The sequence below is a fragment of the Physeter macrocephalus genome, chromosome 5 (genome assembly GCF_002837175.3).
Source record: "Physeter macrocephalus isolate SW-GA chromosome 5, ASM283717v5, whole genome shotgun sequence".
NCBI classification, from domain to species: domain Eukaryota; kingdom Metazoa; phylum Chordata; class Mammalia; order Artiodactyla; family Physeteridae; genus Physeter; species Physeter macrocephalus.
The window spans coordinates 73,796,016-73,822,619 of NC_041218.1; the positions used below are offsets into that span (position 1 = coordinate 73,796,016).

Consider the following 26,604-nt stretch of genomic DNA (forward strand, 5'->3'; position numbering starts at 1 on the left):
TTGTGACATCTTTGTCTGGTTTTGGTATCAGGGTGATGGTGGCCTTGTAGAGTGAGTTTGGGAGTGTTCCTCCCTCTGATATTTTTTGGAAGAGTTTGAGAAGATTATGTATTTCTTTTTCTTCTCTGATTGCTGTGGCTAAACCTTCCAAAGCTATGTAGAATAATACTGGTGAGAGTGGGCAACCTTTTCTTGTTCCTGATGTTAGGAGTTTGAGAAGATTATGTGTTAGCTCTTCTCTAAATGTTTGACAGAATTCGCCTGTGAAGCCATCTGGTCCTGGGCTTTTGTTTGCTGGAAGATTTTTAATCACAGTCTCAATTTCAGTGCTTGTGATTTGTCTGTTTATATATTCCATTTTTTCCTTATTCAGTCTTGGAAGGTTGTGCATTTCTGATAATTTGTCTGTTTCTTCCAGGTTGTCCATTTTGGGGGCATATAGTTGCCTGTAGTAATCTCTCATGATCCTTTGTATTTCTGCAGTGTCACTTGTTACTTCTCCTTTTTCATTTCTAATTCTATTGCTTTGAGTCCTCTCCCTCTTTTTCTTGATGAGTCTGGTTAATGGTTTATCAATTTTGTTTATCTTCTCAAAGAACCAACTTTTAGTTTTATTGATCTTTGCTATCATTTCCTTCATTTCTTTTTCATTTATTTCTGATCTGATCTTTATGATTTCTTTCCTTCTGCTAACTTTGGGGTTTTTTTTCCTCTTCTTTCTCTAATTGCTTTATATGTAAGGTTAGGTTGTTTATTTGAGATGTTACTTGTTTCTTAAGGTAGGATTGTATTGCTATACACTTCCCTCTTAGAACTGCTTTTGCTGCGTCCCATAGGTTTTGGGTCATCGTGTTTTCATTGTCATTTGTTTCTAGGTATTTTTTGATTTTCTCTTTGATTTCTTCAGTGATCTCTTGGTTATTAAGTAGTGTATTGTTTCGCCTCCATGTGTTTGTATTTTTTACACATTATTTCCTGTAATTGATATCTAGTCTCATAGCGTGTTCAAAAAGGATACTTGATAGAATTTCAATTTTCTTAAATTTACCAAGGCCTGATTTATTACCCAAGATATGATCTATCGTGGAGAATGTTCCATGAGCACTTGAGAAGAATGTGTATTCTGTTGTTTTTTGTTGGAATGTCCTATAAATATCAACGAAGTCCATCTTGTTTAATGTATCATTTAAAGCTTTTGTTTCCTTATTTATTTTCATTTTGGATGATCTGTACAGTGGTGAAAGTGGGGTGTTAAAGTCCCCTACTATGATTGTGTTACTGTCGATTTCCCCTTTTATGGCTGTTAGTATATGCCTTATATATTGAGGTGCTCCTATGTTGTGTGCATAAATATTTACAATTGTTATATCTTCTTGGATTGATCCCTTGATCATTATGTAGTGTCTTTCTTTGTCTCTTGTAATAGTCTTTGTTTTATAGTCTATTTTGTCTCATATGAGAATTGCTGCTCCAGCTTTCTTTTGATTTCCATTTGCATGGAATATCTTTTTCCTTCCCCTCACTTTCAGTCTGTATGTGTCTCTAGGTCTGAAGTGGGTCTCTTGGTGATGGCATATATACGGACGTTGTTTTTGTATCCATTCAGCCAGTCGGTGTCTTTTGGTTGTAGCATTTAATCCATTTACATGTAAGGTAATTATTGATATGTATGTTCCTATTACCATTTTCTTAATTGTTTTGGGTTTGTTATTGTAGATCTTTTCCTCCTCTTGTGTTTCCTGCCTAGAGAAGTTCCTTTAGCATTTGTTGTAAAGCTGGTTTGGTGGTGCTGAATTCTCTTAGCTTTTGCTTGTCTGTAAAGGTTTCAATTTCTCCATCAAATCTGAATGAGATCCTTGCTGGGTAGAGTAATCTTAGTTGTTGGTTTTTCCCTTTCATCACTTTAAATCCGTCCTCCCACTCCCTTCTGGCTTGCAGGGTTTCTGCTGAAAGATCAACTGTTAACCTTATGGGGATTCCCTTGTATGTTATTTGTTCTTTTTTCCTTGCTGCTTTTAATATTTTTTCTTTGTATTTACTTTTTGACAGTTTGATTAATATTTGTTTTGGTGTGTTTCTCCTTGGATTTATCCTATATGGGACTCTCTGTGCTTCCTGGACTTGATTAACTATTTCCTTTCACATATTAGGGAACTTTTCAACTATAATCTCTTCAAATATTTTCTCAGACCCTTTCTTTTTCTCTTCTTCTGGGACCCCTATAATTCGAATGTTGGTGCGTTTAATGTTGTCCCAGAGGTCTCTGAGACTGTCCTCAGTTCTTTTCATTCTTTATTCTGCTCTGCAATAGTTACTTCCACTATTTTATCTTCCAGGTCACTTATCTGTTTTTCTGCCTGAGTTATTCTGCTATTGATCCCTTCTAGAGAATTTTTAATTTCATTTTTTGTGTTGTTCATCATTGCTTGTTTGCTTTTTAGTTCTTCTAGGTCCTTGTTAAATGTTTCTTGTATTTTCTCCATTCTGTTTCCAAGATTTTGGATCATCTTTACTGTCATTATTCTGAATTCTTTTTCTGGTAGACTGCCTATTTCCTGTTCATTTGTTAGGTCTGGTGTATTTTTACCTTCCTCCTTCATCTGCTTTGTGTTTCTTTGTCTTCTCATTTTGCTTAACTTACTGTGTTTGGGGTCTCCTTTTCGCACGCTGCAGGTTCATAGTTCCCGGTTTTTTGTGTCTGTCCCCAGTGACTAAGGTTGGTTCAGTTGGTTGTCTAGGCTTCCCGGTGGAGGGGATTAGTGTTTGTGTTCTGGCGCATGAGGCTGGATCTTGTCTTTCTGGTGGGCAGACCCATGTGTGGTGGTGTGTTTTGGGGTGTCTGTGACCTTATTATGATTTTAGGCAGCCTCTCTGCTAATGGATGGGGTTGTGTTCCTGTCTTGCTAGTTGTTTGGCATAGGGTGTCCAGCTCTGTAGCTTGCTGGTTGTTGTGTGGAGCTGAGTCATGGCGTTGAGATGGAGATCTCTGGGAGATTTTCTCCGTTTGATATTACGTGGAGCTGCGAGGTCTCTGATGGACCAGTGTCCTGAACTTCGCTCTCCCACCTCAGAGGCACAGCCCTGACGCCTGGCTGGAGCACAAAGAGCCTGTTATCCACACGGCTCAGACTTTTGGGAGGTCTGAGGTCTTCTGCCAGCGTTCAGTAGGTTTTCTGTAGGAGTTGTTCCACATGTAGATGTATTTCTGATGTATTTGTTTGTTTGAAGGAGATCTCCATATCTTACTCTTCCACCGTCTTGAAGCTCCTCCCCTGGATCCTTTTTTTGAAGATTGATGCTAACTGTGCTGTTTGCTACTGTGCTGTCATTGCTTTTAGGAAATACATAATAACCCATACATACACACATATCTAAAGGTTTTTCTGAGTCTGTTTACCTGATATATATTTAAAACCATGAGTTCATATGTATATTTTTATAATTTTCTTTCAGTGGGATATTGGGAAATGATGAGGGACTAACACATATGCTTTGTTTGCTGTCTTTTACCAGAAAATCCAATAATTCAGGTAAAAGTTTAAATAAATGCCTTTGAGGATTTGTTCTATTTAAGAAAAATTATATTATTTTCCCCACTCAGTACTCCCAATATGTTTTCAGTCTTTCAAACATGATAGATCTTTTGAATAAAAATCAATCTAGACTAACATAAAAAGAAGAGTGCAAACACTTCCATGTACATTGCTAAAATATTTGCCACAGTAAGGAGATCTGTGGAGTCTTAGTCTCATCAGTTTATCAGAGAACTGAGCATTAAAGAGTTTAATACTAACAATGGGAAAGTAAATAAGTTTCAGTTAAAAATTTAGCACATCTTTAAGCCAAACAGTATTTGCAACATGGTAGAAACTGAATCCATACTTGTTAAAATGCCTGAATGAACCTTATCAATATCACCACCAATAAGCACGTTATCATAGAGTTCTTCACTACACAGAATCTATTGTAGCATAACATTACACAACTCTTATAATCATGCATCACTAACTCATTCAGCAAACAGCTACTACTTGGACACAATTCTAAGCATGTATATTTTTAAATGGAAGGAGTTTATCAAGTGATGTATTTTTTTTCAAATTTTCCATTTTTCCTTATTTTTTGGAGTGAATTCAAGTGTATAGGATTAGTCTTGTGAAATAGAGCATTTTGAAAGCCTGTGTGAAATTGTAAAATCCATGTTTGTATATTCAGGAATAACATACATAACAAATGTGGTATTTGCTTCAGATAGAAACTAGTGGATTCTGTATATTTGGAGATACATGGCATATCTCCAAATAAACATATTTCCTCTGTAAGTGGGTAAGGTCTTTATTAACAAAATAATTGCATTGGAATAAAAACCTACTCCAGTCCATACCAAATTTCCAATTGCAGACCAAATTTCTGTTTTGTTCTAAGGTTAGATCTTTTTTTTTAATTTTGGCAAAAATAGACATTTATAAAAATGTTTTGTTGGAGGGAATGGTTTGTGTCTCATTCTGTTTTTTAGTTTATGCCTTCATTTTGATGGAGGCATCCAATACCTTCCTTTGATAATGTTTGTGGGAGATAATATCTTTTTGTTTGATATTTTAAATATCTGAAACTATCATCTACTCAGTTTTGCAGCTTGGATGTATATGAGATTATAATTTTTAAAATATTTTCCTTAGACTTTCCTTCATAACATAATTTCCTAAATGGGTCCTTCAAGTTTCTTGCCTATTTTTCACATCTCCGTTTTGTGTTGTACTTTCTGAGAGAATTTGTCAACTTTATCTTCTAAACAGTCTATTACACATTTTGTTTGCTGTTTCTTCTTTTTCTTAATAGCACCCTCTTTTCATTTCATAGATGTCCTATCTTATGTCTTTGAGGATAATCCAAATTTCTGTAATGATAGTCTCTTCCCTGCATTTTCTCTTGTTTGAAGACTTCCCTTTCATTTATTCATTTGTTTGCATGTTACTTTTATTGTCTTTCATGCTAGAAACTTTCTTCATGCAGTCCATCATATTTGAGAAAGGGGCATTGAAAAGATAAGTGAGAGCTCTGTATAACTGAGGGGGCCTTTTTGACTGGTGAATTCACTATAGGAAAATAGAGGAAAAAACCTCACTGTTGGTCTGAGTGACTCAGAATTGTCAGTCTCTCTAGGTATTTTCTCTTTGGCCAGTTTGTTCCTCCAGGAAGATAGAGAAAAGTCAGCTTGCTTTTTGTGGCTCCCTCTCTGTAGATTTACACTTATGCTTCAGCTTTCCCCTCCATAGATCATCTGTAAGTTTCCCATATTCTAGAATTATGTTGGCAGACCTTGTCTCCTGTTCTATCTTTGTCTTTCAAAAATATATACATATATATTTTATATCCTTATGTAGAGAAAAGCCTTTATGGAGAAGGTAGTAAGTGAGCTGTGCCTTGAAGGATGTTTATCCTTCAATTAATCTTACAAGTATAGATTGGGGAGAAAGAAGAGTAGGGGAAGAAATCTTCTAAAGAGAGGGAAAGGAGATGGAAAACTATAATGCATGGTTACTGTAATGCATATGACTGAAGGGACAGCATTGCTTAATCACCTACCTCCATATTTTCCTAAGAGTAGTGTTTGTTCTCTAAGATTGTACATAGGATTAATCAAGCTAAATAGATGGAATACCTTGGTAAAACACTCTTGATTCTTTGAGACAATTTATTCCAGTATCTAATATTCCAACAACATACATAACATGGCTATTTCACACATATGAAAAGTAGTGACTTCATAACATGACACTTTTGTAAAAATTATTGGTATTATTAGGAAGGAAAAGTATTGAATATCTCTCCTGATAATGTAGCTGTATTAGAGATTCTTAATTTTACTGAAGAGTAAAATAATGAAGTTGTATATGGTAAACAAAATTAAATTTTCACTTAGTTTCACAGATGGGCCAATTCAGGTATAAGTAGCTTTCCAGATGTTGGCAAGGCTACCGTGGAAGTCACTTACATGTACATTTATGATTTTGAAGGATTGAACTTTTATACTTTTATGATAGTAGTACAGTTATGAAAGATATTTAATTCATTTTTATCTCTATGTAGGTAAGTTTCAAATAAGTATATTTTAAATTTTATAACGTGAACAACTTCTTGTTTACATGCAAAATGATTTAAGTATAAAACTAATATCTGGTCATTGTAAAAAATCTGGGAAATTTACAAATATACAAAAGTTAGAAGAACTTAATTATGTCATCATTCAAGGATAGCTATTTTAATATTTGGTCTAGTTGTTTCTCCCAAACACACAAAAGAGAACTTGCTACTTTTTAAATTCACGGTAGTGTGAAGTATTCCCATTTCATTAAATAGTCTTTGAAATTTTGAATTTAAATGATGGCACACTGGTCTTGAAGCCTGCACCAAAAAACCATTTGGTTTTATAAAGCCCAGTAGCATCCACTAGTCATTCTCTCTCAAATCCAGCTCTGAGGAGGAAGGGGTTAGGGAAGGCTGAGAAGGCTGAGAAGGCTGAGGAGGTAAGTGCTGAAGTGTCTGAGTGGGACCAGCAGGGGCTGCTGTCAGGGATGAGACTGCCACATTCCTGGTGTCTCTGACCTTGGACTCACTTAACAATATAATCTGGATTCTATTAAAGGAATTTCGTGTTTTTCCTTTGCAAGAGTCACCCCCTACCACGACAAACATTTTTAAATGTTTCTTTAAAAAAGTTGGAAAAGCAACTTTTTCCCAAAAGAAATTTATAGTTCAAATTTACACCAAGTTCTCACTAACTGGAGCAAGCCGGGTTTTCACTAAAGCTTCGACTTTCCTCTGTAAAACATTAGTCACTCCCTTGGAAGAAGCAGTTTTTTATAGGCAGTGGGGTAAAACAGCCACAGATGTTCATGTAATATGATGGGCTTTAGAATGTACCTGCAAAGCATTTTTTTTTCTTAATTTGGAGAAAGAAAGATGAAAGAAAAAAGACTGAATTGGGATGCTAAAATAACAGTGATTCAGTATTAAGAAAATGATAAGTTTTTGGTCCATTCAAATAGTGTTTTCTTTTCCCCTTTTCTTTTTTCTTGGGATGTTCTTGAGGTTGTACCAACTCATTTTCACTGCACAATTTTTAAAGGTATTTGCCATTCCCATGGGTAACTGGTTGCCTTTTTACCGTGCAGGACTATAGTGAAGCCTGTGGCCAAAGAGTTTGATCCAGACATGGTCCTGGTTTCTGCTGGCTTTGATGCATTAGAAGGCCACGCCCCTCCTCTGGGGGGCTACAAAGTGACAGCAAAATGTAAGTAATAGACAGCATTTTTTACATGTGAATAGTAACTTAGGTGAGACTTTCAAAAATGATTTTAGATGGTGTTTACTGCTTTGTCAGATTCATTCCTCTGTAGAAATTGGCCTTTAAGAAAAACAAAGTTAAATCATTGCCTTTGGTGGGCTTGAAGGGACATTTCAGAACCTGTGGTTTTTCAGGAGTTGTGTTTTGCTATTTAAAGGCAGAAGTGATAGGGCTTCTGTTTAAAATATGTTAAATGACTTGAGAGGTCTAGAAAAGCTACTGGGCTTTTGCAAGTAGAATGGAAGTCACTGCATTTATTTCATTGTATATGGGGTAGAAATAGCTGTTTCCCAATAATGCTGTGCTCTTCTAGGTTTTAATACAAAAGTGTAGTTCCCCTTGCTCAGAGGTTCTGTACATGCCTATGGGCAACAATCAGGATCTCTACTGGTATTCTGTTGTTCTGCAAAGGTTAACTTTTTGGCTGTATCCCTTAGCAGCTAAACACCAAATGAACAAATGAATTTTGTGTCATATTGTATTTGAATAACATAACCTAATGGAATCTAGTATAAAGAGTCTTTCTTCAAGAAGAATTTCCGTGCTTCCAAGTATGAAAACAAGGCGTATGTATAGTCCACACATGCAGATGTATGCTGGCACTCTGGATATATATTTTTTAAAAAAGATGAAGGAAAAAAGCAAAATTACACCAAGAATAGTATCCACTATTGTGTATTTTAGTGGGGGTTGAAAAGAAACAAACTGAAAACAACCCAGATAGTTTTAAGTGAGAGAGATGTGTTTGGAGCAAATGTGTTTTGTTAATTTGAAAAGAACCAAAGAATCAGTATTATGCCAGCCTTTGTTTTAAATTGGCTTTACATGTGACAGAGTTTTCTGCACTTTAATTCTTCCAGTAACATTGTTAGGTAGTAGCTATTTTTAACATCTGTTATTTACTCAGCGTTCTTGGTGCCTTGTTGTCTATTGAAAATATATTGAAAGAGGCAGCTCTACAAACACAAACAAAGCATAATTCACAATTTTGGTAAAATTGAATAGAGGTGTTTGTTCACATCACATATCTTTATTATCCTTTTTCTTTGTGGAATCCCCCTCACATGGAAGTCAGTCTTTTCACTGCAGATAAACCTTATTTGGGTCAAGACTGGTGAATAGTTTAGTCTAAATAAAGGGGAAAAAAATGCTTGTACCCTAAATTGAGAGAAACCCAAACAATAGAAAACACATGGAGCAAAGATGGAAATCTAGAAAAGGTGTCCTTTGCCATTAAATCCAAGAATCTCCCTCAGAGGGAGGAATGTCTATATTTGGGTCTTTCTCCCTGCCAAGGGGAAAAGTTGTAACAAGTCTGAACTAGCTGGAAGGAACTAATCTTTTTGTTTGCTTGTTTATTTGTTCATGTTTTGCCAAGTCAAATTCAAACTCAAATCTCAAATGTCATCTTGGAAGTTTCTACCTCTTGTTAGCTTTAATACAATGCACCAAGACCTTCTTTATGTTGTGTTTCCTTTATCATTTGGGGGGATGCTCTTCGTTGTTTTCTATACCAGGATAAGTTTATCTATAATTTCTCCAGTCCCCCGCAACCCGTCATCTATTTCTTCTCTTCTTTGTCTTTTCTATTCAACAGAACATTGCTTCCTTACTAGCTGCCTTGTTTCCTAAGAAAAACACGGATACATATTTTTAAAATTGACCCTTTGTTGAGTATATGCAGTTTAATAAGGAAAAGATATACAATGAGGAGAGGCAATTTTAGAACCCAAAGAGGCTGTGGTAAAGGCTATCTAAAACAGTTCACGTATTTCATAGATGAGAAAATGAATTTATTTTACCATCTGAAATACTTGGGGTTAAAACCCAAGTGCTTATCCTGAATTTGTAGTGAGATGAAATTGCATAAGCTTTTACTGGATGTTTTCCACAAAGAAAAACATTTCATAAAATTCATGAGAATAGAGAACTTTTGTGCACACTACAGAGGCCATTTTGGTGCCCAAGACCCTTAACCACAAGCAGTCTGTGACAGACACCAACTATTCCCATGCTACTTAAATGAAAAACAGCAGGACATCATATATTAGCAACTTTTTATTATAGATCATCTCATGCAGGTCTCAGTTTGCCAGCTATATTTTCTAGAGATGCTGCCTAGATACTGGGTAGAGGTTAGGATTACTGGACTACTGTATAGTTATTCCCCGAATAGCGCACACCCGGGTCTCTTTTTTTTCCTTTCTAACCGCCTGTCAATTGCATTTATATTGCTTTGGTCTGGACAGACAATTAATATTGGTCCTTCACTGTCCCATGCCAGAAGTCATTCTCCATTTGAGGGGAGTCCCAAAATGAGGCTAGAAATGGGCTAAAACCTAAAGTAAAAAGCAGGTAGAAATGAAAGAAACACATTTCTTTCCCGTTCCAGCAAAACCCACCCTTGCCCGAAGTAGAATGTTTAAGGATTTTAGAGAGTAGTTTGGAGGATACTGTCTTGTCAGAGATGCCAAAATTTTGTCTTAGCACATTGAATAAATCCTCTAAAAAACTTTTGTTTGATAATTCTGAAAGGAAAAGATAAGTCAAAATAACAAGTGTTTTTGTTTTTAAACATCTAATTAATTCCCTGATTTCTTTTTTCTTAAGTATTGGTCGATACTTTGACAAAAGTCTCAGCTCACATATAGAGGTAATTTAAAATTAAAGTTGATTCTTGGCTAGTAGTATTTTTCTTCCTCTTTTCTCCTCTCATCTCTTCACATATTGAACGTTCTTTTCTGTGAGAGTAGGATACAACTATTCAGATTTGTCTGTGCTGAAGTTTTAAATAAATTAGCTGAATTAGTTATTTGAAATCTATGCTGTTCTTTCAATTAACCACCAGGATTAAGGCACAAGCTGAATGGAATGAGTATCTTTGTGTCCTACCCTAAACCTTACATCAAACTTTACCTTAAAGTTATCAGCTTATCTTTTTAAATACTCTTGTTTGGATCTTATTGTCTTCAGGTTAGAGTTTAAGAATTTTGGCATAACAACTAAGTGCCATGTTCAAACAGTAAAATTGAGTAAAATTGATTCACCATATTGCAGCACCCGCTGGCTTAACAGTGTTGTCACCATTAAAAAAAAAAAAGTTTCTTTAGTTCAAATTCATTTTACAACAACATATTTTGTGTTTCTTTTCAATACATCTGTATATTTTCTGTTTTCCATGGCTTCAGGTAGTGAACTCATATGTGCAAATTGCTTTTATCGTGTGAGAACTTTCCTTTCTTTGGAATAATGCAAAAATCATTATGAGATGATAGCCATGTGTGATTAAAAAAAACAAACACATGCTCTTTTTATAAACAGAGAGTAGTTTTATAGTCCTTGAGATAGAAACCACTTCCCTCAGCCAATACACAAGTGTTATTTTGACAAACGAAAAATAGATAATAGTTGGGGAAAAAAACCAAATAACATGTCTTAGAGTTTTGAATTACCATCTTCTCCGTGGTGGAATGTTTTATCCTTTTTAGTGATCCTCTCATTCCTTTTTCCCTGGTGGAATGTCTGTCAGGGAGATAACACTATTGTGGGGCAGATACCTGTCTAAATGAATTGGTACTTAGCTGTGAGTTAATCTTAGGGAAGAACAAAAATTCCTTCATTGGTTAATTCTCCAGAAATAAGTCTCTAAGAAGTTGAGTGCTAAGCCAGTCAACAAATAAGTGCCAGGAAACAAGTTCGTTAAACATATGAGGCTATGCTCATCTACTTCATCTGCTGATGATGGATGTTTGTGCTTCTCTCATGCATATTCAGGAGAGTCTGGTTCACAGTGTCCTCTGCCTACACATTTTATTTGTCCATAGGGTTGAAGGTGGACTGAGCCAGAACTATAAGTAGATTTTCATATTTACTTGTTCTTCCCTCACTAATGATTCTACTTTTACCTTAAAATGTCCATGGCTGTCCGAGGTCTCTAATTTTCTCCCCATTATCAAAAACTGTAAAGGACTTGATCATATTCACTGTGTGTTTTATTACCTGATTATACTTTTTTAAATGAGTACATTCCAGCTAGTGTGGTAGTTCTGTTTGGCAGTTGAATCTTTTATTATTTTTCTGCAATTGTGGCAACAATGCTTCGTCTTCTCATAATAGAATTTCAGGCCACAGCAAATAGGTGTGGAGAAAAGAAGTGTCTGGAAGACACCTACCAAATGTCACTTCATGAAAGATCAACCTTAAACTTGAACTGCTTCTGTTCTTTTATATTAGGGTGGAAATTGGGGGAATATCATGCTGGTTGATTATTCAAAGTATCCTCCCATCCATCTACCATCAGATTAACCTCTGTTATATACTTCTGTGCTGTGTCCTCAGAAGCTGGACCAGCACCTGGCGCATAACCTAAGTAACTTTATTATTTTTTTTTAATGAGCAAAGGTAAAATGAACCCATGATTTCTTAGCTAAGTCAGACCCTTTCTTCCAGTATATTTGATGCTACTTGAATTAGGAGTTCATGATTATTTTTGGTTTTGGTATTGCTATCCGTCTATCACTGCTACTTATTTCCAGGTCTTAGACCACATATTCATAACTCCTATAATATTTTAATGAACACAAACCTGTGTTTCTGACAATGGTCACTTATTCAATATTTCCTTTAACAGAAATATTATTGAAAATAATGTAAATATTAAATGGGAAGTAATGATTTCCTTAATAATGGGCCTTGGGCAGAAGCACTGAGTATTAACAACTGCTAGAATCTAGTTGGTGAGAAAACTCATTTCATCTCTCCTCAGAAAAACAGGACAGGAGGAGAGTGACTCCTTTAAATAATATACCTGAAATAAGTGTGAAAAAATATGGGAGAGTGCAGAAGAGCTCGTTTGGCGGGGTCAGAAGATCTATGTTTAAATCTCAACTTTGTTCCTTATTAATTTTGTAATCAAGTTAGTTTCTTAATCAGCCAAAAAAAAAGTAGGAGAGTAGGGAAATAATAATTATACCTACAACATAAGGAATAAATGATTAAGCATTGTGAGGTAATAGTTTTGAATTTTATTATGGATATCATTTCAACAATTCTAAACATTCAACAGAAGTCTGAGATTTTAGATGTTGTATTTGAACACAAAATACACAACGCAAATGTAAGAAGAATTTTATACTCTTATTTGAACAAAATGGTCAGAATGGTCCTAGGAAGCTATTCAGGATTCTAGGTGAATAAAAGCACATGTCCATTCAGTTAAAAGTCAGGTTAGGAGGAGAAGTACCTTTGTCTCACATTTTCATATCCACATGCATTCTCACATTGTAATTAGTCTGGGGGCAATTGGAATAAATTACAATGCTTTTTAAAAAAATGAGACATCATTATTTTGTAGTGAGGATAACTCAGGCACTGCCTGCCTAAAAACTCTGCAGTTTGTCTTGGTATATTGAGGTGTGCTTGGATCTTGACATTATTAATAAACTGATGCAGAAGAAATTATCCAGTGGTGCATTTTTAGCAACTGAACTATCTGAAACACAGTTAAGAATCAGAAAACAAACAGAAGAACTTCTGAAATGCAAAAACTGATGCAGAAGGTCCACTTATAAATGTATAGACATGCCTTCTTGCCCTTACTGAGATTCTGCTTAATTCTTTACATATAAAACTAGCATACTTGATTATCTAATTTTCCAACTGCCGCAAATTTAAGCAATAGTTTGGAAGTAGAGGTAGATGAATGGGTGGTGGGCATATTTCTGTCTCAGATGTTCTTAAATTTGAGTTTGCAGGCCTCCTGGGAATCCATGGATAGAATTCATGGGGCTTATGAACTTGGATGGGAAAAAATTATATTATTTTTACTAATCCTGCCCCTTATTAGCTGTATGAATTTAGGAATGTATCTTCTCCCATTATAAATATAGGTAACAAACCATAGCTATATCAGTAAAATAGGTAGCCTTGTGACCAATAGAAATGGCAGCTATTTTCATATCACTTTACTGTTGTGTAGATATTTCCAATGATCAATTATTCTCACCATTACTTTGAAGTGATGTTATATGTCAGACCGGCTGCTCAATTAGTTCTTTGATGCAGTAATATAGAATTAGATGTATTACACCATGGTTTTCCTCCATATTTTAGTAGCTCCTTTCTATAGTAGTTTATTTTGTTTTCTGTGTACTTTATTGTGTACATTTTAAAACATTCTGAGAAGGGGTCCATAGGCTTCACTTCAACTACACGCACACACTCACGCACACACACACCCATGATCTTTACCTTGAAGCAGATAATAGTTTGTCTCTTTCTACTTGCTGATTTGCTTCTCCCATTATGCCTGGCATAATTATTTTGTTATATATTACTGAACTTTGAAGCAAACAATAAAAAAAATGAGTGTTCAGTTTTTCCAAAGATTTCTTATCTGTAAAACAAACTTCAGATATGTGTTGCAGGGCAAGCTAATCTTCATGTCTCATAGCTGGAAGTCACACCGACATTATAAACATCATATCAAGGATTTGCACATTGATATATCATCATTTTAGAGAGAATAAACTAGTGTAATTTGGGAAATAAGAAATTTTGTCGAAAATCATGCATGCATTCTAAATTTTTTTTTATTTTGGGTGATTTAAAAGATGTATAATACAGAGAATTATATAGCAACTTTATCACTTCCACTATTCAGAATTGGCAGCAGCTAAATATTTTTATTATGTTTACTCTAAATCTTTTGTTTATAAAAGAAATAAAAATTGCAGATGAGTGAGGACTTCCCTTTAATCACTGAATCACTGTCTCTAAGTCTTATTCCCATTCCCCTCATAACCACTGTCATAATTTGTGTACTTTCCAGTACATACACACACACACACACACACACACACACACACACTATACAATATTATTTTAGTGAGTATGGTTTTTAATTTACCATATATAGCAAAAGGTAAGTATTTACGTTATTCTGTACATACAGTTTAAGGAAGTCGCTTTTTTTCACTTTTAATATCTTTGTTTTGACATATGCTCATGAGTGTTTATATATCCTTTTAATTTCTCTGTACTGGGCCATTATGGACAGACACCATAGTGTACGTTACCTATCCTCCTATCAATGGACCTTTACGTTGTTTCCAGGTTCTCACTATTGTGAATAGTGTGGAAGTGAACATCCCTTCACAAGTCTCCTGTTGCCTGGGTGTTACCTTACCTGACTTTTTTAGTCAGTTTGGGCTTCTGTCTTTTTTTCAGTATGAAGCACTTACAAACATGGAGGGAGGCAGCTGAAGAAGGAAAGAATGCCTTCTACCTTCCATAACTATTCCTCAAACTGCAGTCCATGTCCCTTGTCTCACAACCGCATACACCCACAAATCTGCTCTTTTCTCTTCTCTTTACCATTTTACACTTTGTATATACACCCGTTCCTTTCAAGTTAAAATTGGCAGAGAGGCTGTTGGGTACTAAAATTCTTCAAGTCTCATCCAAACTTTAACGAAAAAAGAATGGGCTAGAAATCATGTGATAGTTAAAATATTATAATTTTAAGGTGTTTTTAAGCAGTACTTTGGGAATTAAATTTAAATCGAAAAGATGGGTTACTCAAAGCCCATCTGACTGGCTATGCTGTGAATGACTGTGGAGGGCACCATGGCTCTGAGGTTGAAAGCACAGGCTGGTCATCCAGTAGACAAGTCATAATCCTGGCCTGGGCCCTTAGAAAGACCACAGGAATGTCATTTCAATGTCTTGAAGATCGTTTTCTTACCTGGAAAGCAAACATTAATTTCGTTCTGGTAGTGTTGTTTTTATTGATGGTACAGTAATAATACCTACTGGAAATAGATGAGTGTTTACTCTGTGCTAGGCACTGTACACAATATTTCCCTGCATTTTCTCATTTCATTTTTATGATTAAATGAGATAGTATATATGAAGCACTCTTTTTTTGGTACCCTGCAATCATGGATTTAACAGTCACGTAACCTCCAAATTTAAAAAAAAAGTGACAGAAAAATTAAGTGACTTGCTCACAGAGCTGAGGAATAACAAAACCACAGCTTGATCTCATGTCTTTTAACTTCCAGCTCAGCATATTTTCCACTTGGCTCAATGGGTTATTAAAAATATCCCAGATAAGTAAGTAGAGTTTTTAATTACTGTAGAAGCTTATTCCAATTTGAGAAAATTCAGAAAAAATAAAAGGATATTTTCACAACAAAAATGTTCTTATTTAAATAAAATTCTCCAAGTCAAAAAAGTAACCAGAGCTCTTTTAACATATGGGAACTTACCATTTTGCAGACCATGTGCACTGTTTTTCATGAAGCTTTCTGTGCAAGAACTAGTTAGGGACTCATTTTGTCTCTGGCTCAAAATTTCTGCATACCAGTACATCTCTTTGTTGTGTTCTTAAGCAAGTACATTGCCCCCTGCAAAGACAGGGGGAAGTGGATTTACAGGACATTTATATTCAGAAATGTCTTATGCAACATGGCTTCCTTATATGTAACTAACAGTCAGTATAAAGAAGCAGCATAGTTAATTAAGAAGGGAAAATGTCAGCATATAAAAAATTACAAATCTTAGATTTCGGAATGATTTTATTTTTAAATGACAAGCAAAAGATTTATTCAGTGAGTGCTCCATGTTTTGCTGTTACCCTGCCTTCATTTTCTCACTCAATTGCCTGTTTCCTTATACCACATGACAGCTCAGATACCAAATTGTAGAAGAATATTTTCCATCTGCAGTGCTTAGTTACTGATGTCATGAAACAATCCTTAGGCTACAATGACTACTGCTTAACTTTGAAGAGCAAAATTACTGTAACTGTACCATAACTGGGGCCAGGTCAACATTGCTTTTGAAAATAAAATACATACATCCTGAAGAAGGGTGCCAGCTGCAACTGTACAGTAAAATACATGCTATATTTCATTGATACTTTTTCATACTTTAACATGTCTGAATCGGAATACCTCTTACATTTGATGGCATTTAATTGTTGGGTGGGCAATGTTTTTTTTTTTTAATTTACATAGTGGTTTGTAAAAACATGGTCACAATTATTTTGTGCTGTAATTGATGACACCTTAGATTAAATGAAATATGTAGTATTTTACTTTTTGAGATGTTGTTTTAAAAATCCCAGCCAAAGGCCATACTAAAATTATAGCTTAGATTTCCACTTTATATTTCCTTTACAGACTTCCAATGATTGAATAGAGCCTTGAGAAAGTAAAAATTAAAATAATAATATAATGTAAAACAACCAAAAGTATCATCAAGGAGAAATTTCAGGTAGTGGATTTTCTTAATGGGTTTGCTTTGAATTCAGGCAAAAAATTGTTTTTCCTTGGCCTGAAATCTATATGACCGTAGGCTCTGACCCTTTATCGTGATGATCACGCTAAGTAAAACTGGTTTCCAACTCATTTTACAAATCAATACAATGAAGAGTCAGGTAGTCAAACAATTTATTAAGTAATGTCATAGGTCGGAGCCAGTAGTATAAGGGTATGGGCCACAGCTACATGACTGATAATCATCTACTAGCACATGTGAGGCTGATGAAGTTATCATGGAAATTATGGGGAATGAATGTGTACTTTCCTCTTACAGGAAGTTTTCCTCACACTGCTCTCATGGGCTGGAAAATCACTACCATATAGTACCACGGTTTCCGAACTAGCAGGCATCAGCGTCACCTGGGGGACTTGTTAGGTGTGCTGGGCCCCACTGTTAGAATTTCTGATTCATTATGTCTGGCGTAGGACCTGCAATTTGCATTTCCTACAAGTTCCCAGGTGAGTGCTGATACTCCTCGTCTAGGGATCACACTTTGAGAACCACGGGGCTAGTTATATAAAGAAAGGACACAGGACTTGAAATTAGTTGATCTGTATTTTGGGTCTAATTGGCAACCAACTCACTTTTCTGTGACTTAATATTCTTGTCTCTCAAACACAAATAGTACAAATTATATTTGTTTTGACTAAGCATGGGGCTATTATGAGAATCAAATGAGGTAATGAACTTGAAGGGATGCTTTGTAATATATGATACTATAAATATGAGAAGATATCAGTGATATTGTACCCATTAAATTTGGGGATATTGTTGTTTTCATACAAGTAAGCTGAGTTCAGCTTACTTAAATATGTTTAACATATTTAAATATTTAAAGATATTTTTAAAACATCTGAAATAGGTAGCTATTGTTGCTTTTTATAGGGAGATGGCTGGAGTCCCACATATCTCTTTTCTCCCTGCATCTTTTTCAACAGAACCTCCAGACTTGTCCCAGGTGACACTGGGGCTCATGGCCACAGATAAGTCACCAGGAATTGTGGCAACTGTCTTAACGCAAATTCTTATGATTCCGGAGCATTACAGTTAATGAGCCTCCTCTGCCCAGTATTTCCCTCAGTCACTTCCGTGGACTTCCCCTTATCTCTTCACCTAAATAACATAATTGTTACTCAGTAGAGTACAATGAACTCTACCAGGTCCCTTGGTAGAACGAGTACTTTAGAAATCAGCTTTCTCCTAAACAAATAACAAGTGTTGGTGAGGATGTGGAGAAAAGGGAACTTTCAAACATTATTGGTGGGATTGTCAACTGGTGCAGCCACTATGGAAAACAGTGCGGAGGTTCCTCAAAAAATTAACAGTGGAACTGCCATGTGACCTAGCGATTTCACTTCTATGTATTGTATTTACCTGAAAAAAGCAAAAACATTAATTCGAAAAGATATATGCACTCAGTGTTCATTGCAGCATTATTTACAATAGCAAAGATATGGAAGCAGCCCAAGCGTTCAATGATAGACGAGTGGATAAAGAAGATGTGGGGAATATATATAATGAAATATTTTAGTCATAAAAAAAGTATCAATAATTTTTCCATTTGTGACAATATAGACAGACCTAGAGGGTGTTATGCTAAGTGAAAGAAGTCAGATAGAGAAAGACAGATACTATATGATCTCACTTATATATGGAATCTAAAAAACAAAACAAACAAACAAAACAAAATGGAAAGAGAGTCATAGATACAGACAACAAAGAGGTGGTTGCCAGAAGGGAGGGGATGGGAATGTGGGTGAAATAGCAAAGGGGATTAAGAGGTACAGGCCTCCAGTTCTATAATAAATAAGTCATGGGGATGTAATACACAGAATGTAAGAATCTTATGATTCTTGTGTAATCATAAGAACTATTAATTATATTGTAATAACTTTGTATGGGGACAGATGGTTACTAGATTTATCATGGTGGTCATTTTGTAATGTATGCAAATGTCAAATCTTATGTAGTACACCTGAAATTAATATAACGTTGTATGTCAACTATATTTCAATAAAAAAGAAGTGGTTGAAAAAAAAAAAAAAGAAAGAAGCTTTCTCCTGATCTCAGAATTTGATGTATTTTCTTTTCTTTTGTTTTAAAATAAATTTATTTATTTTATTTATTTATTTTTGGCTGTGTTCGGTCTTTGTTGCTGTGCATGGGCTTTCTGTACTTGCGGCAAGTGGGGGCTGCTCTTCCTTGCAGTGCACAGGCTTCTCATTGCAGTGTCTTCTTTTGTTGTGGAGCACGGGCTCTAGGCGTGTGGGCTTCAGTAGTTGTGGCATGCAGGCTTCAGTAGTTGTGGCACGTGTGCTCCGTAGTTGTGGCTCGTGGGCTCTAGAGCACAGGCTCAGTAGTTGTGGCGCACGGGCTTAGTTGCTCCATGGCATGTGGGATCTTCCCAGACCACGGCTCAAACCTGTATGTCCTGCGTTGGCAGGTGGATTCTTAACCACTTCGCCACCAGGGAAACCCCCAGAATTTGATGTATTTTCAATCAAACAATATGAAATGTGATGAGATAGAGATGTATACTTTTCTTCCAAGTTGTTTTTAAAATGCCATACTTATTTTAAAGAAATTTCTTCACCCCCTCCCCAGCCTACCTCTAAATCTTAGTACCAGCTTGTTCCATAAGAAATTGTATGGATCTAACCAGATTGTAAGCTCTTATTTATCTCTTCCTATCATTTCTTCAGATTTTTAATGTGTAGAATTTTTCAAGCTAAATGAGTCACCTGCATAAAATAATTTGATGTTTATTTTCACGTTGGAAGCAGAAGAGAAATACCTAGGGTTAGGAACATCAGTTTGTAAATCTCTGCTTCAACTACTGCATATTTCTCTAATGTTCAGCCTTTATACAGGAATGACTTAGGTGGAGTCATATATAACGATATAAATGTATAAGTAAGGTCTTCATTCCCTACCGTTTTCATCTTTTCTCTGCCTTGATAGAATGTGTCTGTAACTGGAAGAGCTGTCTGCTTCAGAAATTATTTTACCAAATCATTGACCATCTATTGCAGGTCATCCCTAGGCTTAATATTCTTTTCCTGAAACTACAATATAATTTGCACTTCCTACCATACATGACCTCCTTCCTCTCTCTACGTGACCCTATTCTCCTTGGTCCTCCCCTTTGTTCATTATGCTCCAGACTTGCAAATCTTTCCATCTCTCAAACTGGCCAGACTCCTGTCAGGTCTGTGCATAGGATATTCCTTTTGTCTGCAACCCTCTCTCCTTCAGTGTTCCCTGGCTGTTTTCTCAGCTCATATATTATCCTCTCAGAGAGTTCTTCCCTAACCACATGTCCATCCCCACACCCCCCGCCATCATCCTCTACTGCTTGCCCTAATTGCTATTTGCCAAAACTATGCAATTTGAGGCTATTTTGTATTGTTAACTATTTATCCCCAGGCCTAAAACATCTCCTCACTCACTGTCCAGACTCAAAAGATATTTATTGAGTTTCATTTATTGGATGCTTTTTCTCTTAAAAAAAATCAAATGACCTTATTTAAAAATGTATTTAAGTTTTGCAAAGTCAATCTATTTTTTTTCTTTTACTTGAAAAGTTTGGTAAATGGGTGTATATTCAAGATATTTTCATAAACATCCAAGTTGAACCATGTTTGTTGCTATTAAAAGAAAGAAAAGAAACAATAACCAGACTAGCAGGCAGTATGAGATAGTGGTTCAAAAAAGCAGGCCCTGAAGTGTACCTCTCTAGGATCGACACTTGGTTCTGACACTTTTCTAATTGTGTGACGTTGGGTAACTTATTTTACCTTAGTGACATTCAATTTTCTCTTCTGCATATGGGACTATTTCATAGGTTTGTGAAGATTAAATAAAACAGCCCATTTTCACCCTAAAAACTAACATTTAGTAGGCCCTCAACAAATCTTAGCCAGAATTATATACTGTTAAAATTTTCATATGCCTTGAAAGTGCTTTAGATTACAAGTTTAATACATTCATAGACCACTATGCTTTTTGGAATTGAGCAATTCTGGATCTGTGTCTTGATAACAAAATATAACTTTATGGCTTTTAAATACTACAAACTAATTTACAGATGAAAACAGCAATAATTAGCAATTGTTAACAAAATGCATGAGTCTCTAGATTTGGGGGGATCACATCTGTTGATGGAACAAATTTGGGGGGATCACATCTGTTGGTGGAACAAATCTTCCAGACACCTACATAACAAGGAGTCAGTCTAGCTAGACAAGCTCATATAGGTAGTACAGGCTAACGATATCTGGGACAAACAGCAAACTTCTTCATTTGGTAAGAATTTCCATAAACACCTAAAAGATTTTTATGTGCAAAAAAAAACAAAAGACTCTTCATGTTGCTTAAGATAAAAACAAGGAATAAAACTGAGGGAAGGGACTTCCCTGGTGGCACAGTGGTTAAGAATCCGCCTGCCAATACAGGGGAAATGGGTTCGAGCCCTGGTCCAGGAAGATACCACATGCCGCGGAGTAACTAAGCCAGTGCGCCACAACTACTGAGCCTGCACTCTAGAGCCCGTGTGCAGCAACTACTGAAGCCCGCGTGCCTACAGCCCGTGCTCCACAAAAAGGGAAGCCACCACAATGAGAAGCCTGCGCACAGCAAGGAAGAGTAGCCCCCACTGGCCCCAACTAGAGAAAGCCCACACACAGTAATGAAGACCCAATGCAGCCAAAAATAAAAAACTGGAGATTGGTTCAAGGTGGTAGAGTAGAAGCATGTGCTCTCACTCCCTCTTGCGAAAGCACCAGAATCACAACTAACAGCTGAACAATCATTGACAGGAAGATGCTGGAACTCAGCAAAAAAGATACCCCACATCGAAAAACAAAGGAGAAGCCACAATGAGATGGTAGGAGGGGCACAATCACAATAAAATCAAATCCCATAACTGCTGGGTGGGTGACTCACAAACTGGAGAACACTTATACCACAGAAGTCCACCTACTGGAGTGAAGGTTCTGAGCCCCACGTCAGGCTTCCAAACCTGGGGGTCTGGCAACGGGAGGAGGAATTCCTAGAGAATCAGACTTTGAAGGCTAGTGGGACTCAATTGCAGGACTTCTACTGGACTGGGGGAAACAGAGACTCCACTCTTGGAGGGCACACAAAGTAGTGTGTGCATCAGGACCCAGGGGAAGGAGCAGTGACCCCATAGGAGACTGAACCAGACCTACCTGCTAGTGTTGGAGGGTCTCCTGCAGCGGGGGGGGCGGGGGGGGCGGTGGCTGTGGCTCACCGTGAGGATAAGAACACTGGCAGCAGAAGTTCTGGGAAGTACTCCATGGCGTGAGCCCTCCCAGAGTCCGCCATTAGCCCCACTAAAGAGCCCGGGTAGGCTCCAATGTTGGGTCGCCTCAGGCCAAAAACCAACAGGGAGGGAACACAGCCCCACCCATCAGCAGACAAGCTGATTAAAGTTTTAATGAGCTCTGCCTACCAGAGCAACAGCCAGCTCTATCCATCACCAGTCCCTCCCATCAGGAAACTTGCACAAGCCTCTTAGATAGCCTCATGTGCCAGAGGGCAGACAGCAGAAGCAAGAAGAACTACAGTCCTGCAGCCTGTGGAACAAAAACCACATTCACAGAAAGATAGAGAAGATGAAAAGGCAGAGGACTATGTACCAGAAGAAGGAACAAAATAAAACCCCAGAAAAATAATTAAATGAAGTGGAGATAGGCAACCTTCCAGAAAAAGAATTCAGAATAATGATAGTGACGATGATCCAGGACCTCGGAAAAAGAATGGAGGCAAAGATGGAGAAGATGCAAGAACTGTTTAACAAAGACCTAGAAGAATTAAAGAACAAACAGAGATGAACAATACAATAACTGAAATGAAAAATGCACTAGAAGGAATCCATAGCCGAATAACTGAGGCAGAAGAACGGATAAGTGACCTGGAGGACGGAATGGTGGAATTCACTGCTGTGGAACAGAATAAAGAAAAAAGAATGAAAAGAAATGAAGACAGCCTAAGAGATCTCTGGGACAACATTAAACACACCAACATTTGCATTATAGGGGTCCCAGAAAGAGAAGAGAGAGAGAAAGGACCAGAGAAAATATTTGAAGAGATTATAGTTGAAAACTTCCGTAACGCAAGGATCTCATTCAGATTCGATGGAGAAATCAAAAGCTTTACAGACAAGCAAAAGCTAAGTAAATTCAGCACCACCAAACCAGCTCTACAACAAATGCTAAAGGAACTTTTCTAAGTGGGAAACACAAGAGAAGAAAAGGACCTACAAAAACAAACCCAAAAGAATTAAGAAAATGGTCATAGGAACATACATATCGATAATTACCTTAAACGTGACTGGATTAACTGCTCCAACCAGAAGACACAGGCTTGCTGAATGGATACACACACAAGACCCATATATATGCTGTCTACAAGACACCCACTTCAGACCTAGGGACACATACAGACTGAAAGTGAGGGGATGGAAAAAGATATTCCATGAAAATGGAAATCAAGAGAGAGCTGGAGTAGCTATACGTATATCAGATAAAATAGACTTTAAAATAAAGAATGTTACAAGAGACAAGGAAGGACAATACATAATGATCAAGAAATCAATCCAAGAAGAAGATATAACAATTATAAATATATATGCACCCACCATAGGAGCACCTCAATACCTAAGGCAACTGCTAACAGGTATAAAAGAGGAAATTGACAGTAACACAATAATAGTGGGGACTTTAGCACCTCACTTACACCAATGGACAGATCATCCAAACAGAAAATTAATAAGGAAACACAAGCTTTAAATGACCCAATAGACCAGATGGATTTAATTGATATTTATAGAACATTCCAGCCCAAAACAGGAGATTACACTTTCTTTTCAAGTGTGCACAGAACATTCTCCAGGATAGAGCACATCTTGGGTCACAAATCAAGCCTCCGTAAATTTAAGAAAATTGAAACCATATCAAGCATCTTTTCTGACTACGACGCTATGAGATTAGAAATCAATTACAGGGAAAAAAATGTAAAAAACACAAACACATGGAGGCTAAACAATACATTACAAAATAACCAAGAGATCACTGAAGAAATCAAACAGGAATTCAAAAAATACCTAGAGACAAATTACAATGAAACAACAACGATCCAAAACCTATGGGATGCAGCAAACGTAGTTCTGAGTGGGAAGTTTATAGCAATACAAGCCTACCTGAAGAAGCAAGAAGAATCTCAAATAAACAATATAACCTTACAGCTAAAGGAACTACAGAAAGAAGAACAAACAAAACCCAAAGTTAGCAGAGGGAAGAAATCATAATGATCAGAGCAGAAATAAATGCAATAGACACAAAGAAAACAATAGCAAAGATCAATAAAACGAAAAGCTGGTTCTTTGAGAAGATAAACAAAATTGATAAACCATTAGCCAGACTCATCAAGAAAAAGAGGGAGGGGATTCAAATCAATAAAATTAGAAATGAAAAAGGAGAAGTTACAACAGACACCACAGAAATACAAAAGCATCCTAAGAGACTACTACAAGCAACTCTATGCCAATGAAATGGACAACCTGGAAGAAATGGACAAATTCTTAGAAAGGTATAACCTTCCAAGACTGAATCAGGAAGAAACAGAAAATATGAACAGACCAATCACAAGTAATGATATTGAAACTGTGATAAAAATCTTCCAACAAACAAAAAGCCAGGACCATATGGCTTCACAGGTGAATTCTGTCAAACATTTAGAGAAGAGCTAAAACTCATCCTTCTCAAACTCTTCCAAAAAACTGCAGAGGAAGTAAAACTCCGAAACTCATTCTATGAAGCCACCATCATCACCCTGATGCCATAACCAGACAAAGATACTACAAAAAAAGAAAATTAAAGACCAATATCACTGATGAATATAGATGCAAAAATCCTAAACAAGGGGCTTCCCTGGTGGCGCAGTGGTTCAGAGTCCGCCTGCTGATGCAGGGGACACGGGTTCGTGCCCCGGTCCGGGAAGATCCCACATGCGGTGGAGCGGCTGGGCCCCTGAGCCATGGCTGCTAAGCCTGCGCGTCTGGAGCCTGTGCTCCACAATGGGAGAGGCCACAACAGTGAGAGGCCTGTGTACCGCAAAAAAAAAAAAAATCCTCAACAAAATACAAGCAGAGAGAATCCAGCAATACATTAAAAGGATCATACACTATGATCAAGTGGGATTTATCCCAGGGATGCAAGGATTCTTCAATATATGCAAATCAATCAATGTGATACACCATATTAACAAATTGAAGAACAAAAACCATATGATCATCTCAATAGATGCAGAAAAAGCTTTTGACAAAATTCAACACCCATTTATGATTAAAAACTCTCCAGAAAGTGGGCATAGAGGGAACCTACCTCAACATAATAAAGGCCATATACAACACACCCACAGCAAACATCGTTCTCAATGGTGAAAAACTAAAAGCATTTCCTCTAAGATCAGGAACAAGACAAGGATGTCCACTCTCACTAGGAAAAGAAGAAGAAAAGCTGTCACTGTTTGCAGATGACATGATACTATCCATAGAGAATCCTAAAGATGCCACCAGAAAACTACTAGAGCTAATCAGTGAATTTGGTAAAGTTGCAGGATACAAAATTAATTCACAGAAAACTCTTGCATTCCTGTACACTAATAAAGAAAGTTCAGAAAGAGAAATTAAGGAAAAAATTCCATTCACCATTGCAGCAAAAAGAATAAAATACCTAGGAATAAACCTACCTAAGGAGGGAAGAGACCTGTACTCAGAAAACTGTAAGACACTGTTGAAAGAAATCAAGGATGGCACAAACAGATGGAGAGATATACCATGTTTTTGGATTGGAAGAATCAATATTGTGAAAATGACTTTACTACCCAAAGCGAACTACAGATTCAGTGCAATCCCGATCATATTACATAGGCATTTTTTACAGAACTAGAACATAAAATCTTAAAATTTGTATGGAGACACAAAAGACCCCGAATAGCCAAAGCAGTCTTGAGGGAAAAAAACGGAGCTGGAGGAATCAGGCTCCCTGACTTCAGACTATGCTACAAAGCTACAGTAATCAAGACAATATGGTACTGGCACAAAAACAGAAATATAGATCAATGGAACTTGGTAAAAAGCCCAGAGATAAACCCACGCACCTGTGGTCAACTAATCTTGGCAAAGTAGGCAAGGATATACAGTGGAGAAAGACAGTCTCTTCTATAAGTGGTGCTGGGAAAACTGGATAGCTACATGTAAAAGAATGAAATTAGAACACTCCCTAACATCATACACAAAAATAAACTTAAAGTGGATTCGAGACCTAAATGTAATAGCGGACATTATAAAACTCTTAGAGGAAAACATAGGAAGCACACTCTGACATAAATCACTGCAAGATCTTTTTTGATCCACCTCCTAGAGTAATGAAAATAAAAACAAAAATAAACAAATAGGACCTAATGAAACTTCAAAGCTTTTGCAAAGCAAAGGAAACTACAAACGACAAAAAGACAACCCTCACAATGGCAGAAAATATTTGTAACGAATCAACAAAGGATTAATCTCCAAAATAAATAAACAGCACATGCAGCTCAATATTAAATAAACAAACAACCCAATCCAAAAATCGGCAGAAGACCTAAATAGACATTTCTCCAAAGGAGACCTACAGATGGCCAAGAAGCACATGAAAAGCTGCTCAACATCACTAATTATTAGAGAAATGCACACCAGAACTACAATGAGGTATCACCTCACACCCATTAGAATGGGTATCATCAGAAAATCTAGAAACAATAAATGCTGGAGAGGGTGTGGAGAAAAGGGAACCTTGTACTGTTGGTGGGAATGTAAATTGATACAGCCACTATGGAGAACAGTATGGAGGTTCCTTAAAAAACTA

General features: G+C 36.7%; 1 protein-coding gene across 16 annotated transcripts in view; it reads left to right on the forward strand.

Moving 5' to 3' along the window:
* HDAC9 (histone deacetylase 9) overlaps window positions 1-26,604 on the forward strand; it is a 604,670-nt gene that overhangs the window by 432,956 nt on the left and 145,110 nt on the right. For all 16 annotated transcript variants that reach the window (XM_028490082.2, XM_055085027.1, XM_055085034.1 and 13 more), the window contains one exon: window positions 7,176-7,294. In XM_028490082.2, the coding sequence (XP_028345883.1) occupies window positions 7,176-7,294 (119 nt within the window). The remainder of the gene's footprint in view (window positions 1-7,175; window positions 7,295-26,604) is intronic.